This window comes from Trachymyrmex cornetzi, unplaced genomic scaffold, assembly GCF_001594075.2.
Source record: "Trachymyrmex cornetzi isolate Tcor2-1 unplaced genomic scaffold, Tcor1.1 scaffold1955, whole genome shotgun sequence".
In the NCBI taxonomy this organism is placed as follows: Eukaryota; Metazoa; Arthropoda; class Insecta; order Hymenoptera; family Formicidae; genus Trachymyrmex; species Trachymyrmex cornetzi.
This window is the reverse complement of record NW_017296586.1, coordinates 20,180-21,479: the sequence shown is the minus strand read 5'-3', so window position 1 is coordinate 21,479 and position 1,300 is coordinate 20,180. Positions and strand designations below refer to the sequence as shown.

General features: G+C 27.3%; 1 protein-coding gene across 1 annotated transcript in view; it reads left to right on the top strand.

Moving 5' to 3' along the window:
* LOC108759596 (NADH-ubiquinone oxidoreductase chain 4-like) overlaps positions 1-1,056 on the top strand; it is a gene marked incomplete at its 5' end in the record, with an annotated part of 2,155 nt that extends 1,099 nt beyond the window's left edge. The window contains 4 exon segments of the mRNA XM_018505101.1: positions 82-93; positions 482-778; positions 857-961; positions 1,043-1,056. Coding sequence (XP_018360603.1) covers positions 82-93; positions 482-778; positions 857-961; positions 1,043-1,056 — 428 coding nt within the window.
* Positions 1,057-1,300: the final 244 nt, after the last annotated feature.

Genomic DNA, 1,300 nt, shown 5'->3' with positions numbered 1-1,300 from the left:
GAAGTTTGTTTTAAGACTAATTTCGAGTATTAACAATGAAAACGTGATATTTTTATTGTTAATGTATTGCAAAATCGTAAGCATGGGTTCTCAGTAATAGAAATCAAAGAAATTGAATTTCGTTGATTACAGCGCCATCTATCATGAATCGAGAAAAATGTTTCAGACAAATTGTATGTGTTTTTAGCCAAAGATTCCGAATATGCAATAAAAAATAGGGGTTCCCATTTAAGATTTAAAACTTGCTCCCCCTCACCGCCCAGGGGGCGGGGTTGGGGGTCTGATTTTAACGTCATTGTATGTCCCCCTCGAAATGATGAAATTTTGATTCTTAACATTTTTTTCGTAGTGTGCTTATTTTTTGAGATATTTGAATGTCTCAAGTTAAAAGCATCACCCTGTATAACTAAAATATATATCTAAAAAATATATATATATAACTCTATAGTTAGAGCACAGTATACTTGAATAATTTTTAGAGTAAGGATTGTAGGAAGAATTGTTGTAAGAGTACATTGTTTGGTTTAGGTTGATATGAAAAGTATAGTAGCTTATTCTTCTGTAGTTCATATGAATTTAATATTATGTAGATTAATAACTTTTTTAAAAGTAGTATTAATGGGTGTGTATTTAATAATAGTTGCTCATGGATTGTGTTTATCGGGTATGTATTATCTTGTAAATTTATATTATGAACGGTCAGGTAGGCGATTATTAATATTAAATAAGGGGATAGTAGGAAATTTACCTTCAATTATAATATGGTGATTTATATTTTGTGTAGTGAATTTTTCTTTTCCTGTGTCTTTAAATTTTGTGGGGGAGATGATAATATTGATAAGTATTGTAAATTGAGATTTGGGTGTAATGGGATATTTAATATTAATTTGTTTTTATATGGCGGATTATTCATTATATTTATTTTCTTATGTGTATCATGGGAAAAATACTTATTATGAAGGTAAAATTTATAATTCTGAGTTAAAGGGATTTATAGTTTTAAATATACATTTTTTTCCTTTATTAATATTTTTGTTTTTAGGTAGATTTATATAGGTAGAAGTAAATGTTGAAGGAGGTAGTAGAATGTTTATTATAAAAAGTTTGTTGAAAAAATAAAGAGAATTTAAGTAGTTTAAGGGCAGGTTCCCGTTCTAAGGCCCAAAAAATGCCTAAATTTCAGGAATTTTTTTTTTATACAAAATAAAGTATTCTGCAATAACTTTTTTGTAGGTTTTATTTGTATATAAAAGAAGTAATTTACTGAATTTTTTCATAAAAAAATATTTCAAAATGGCGG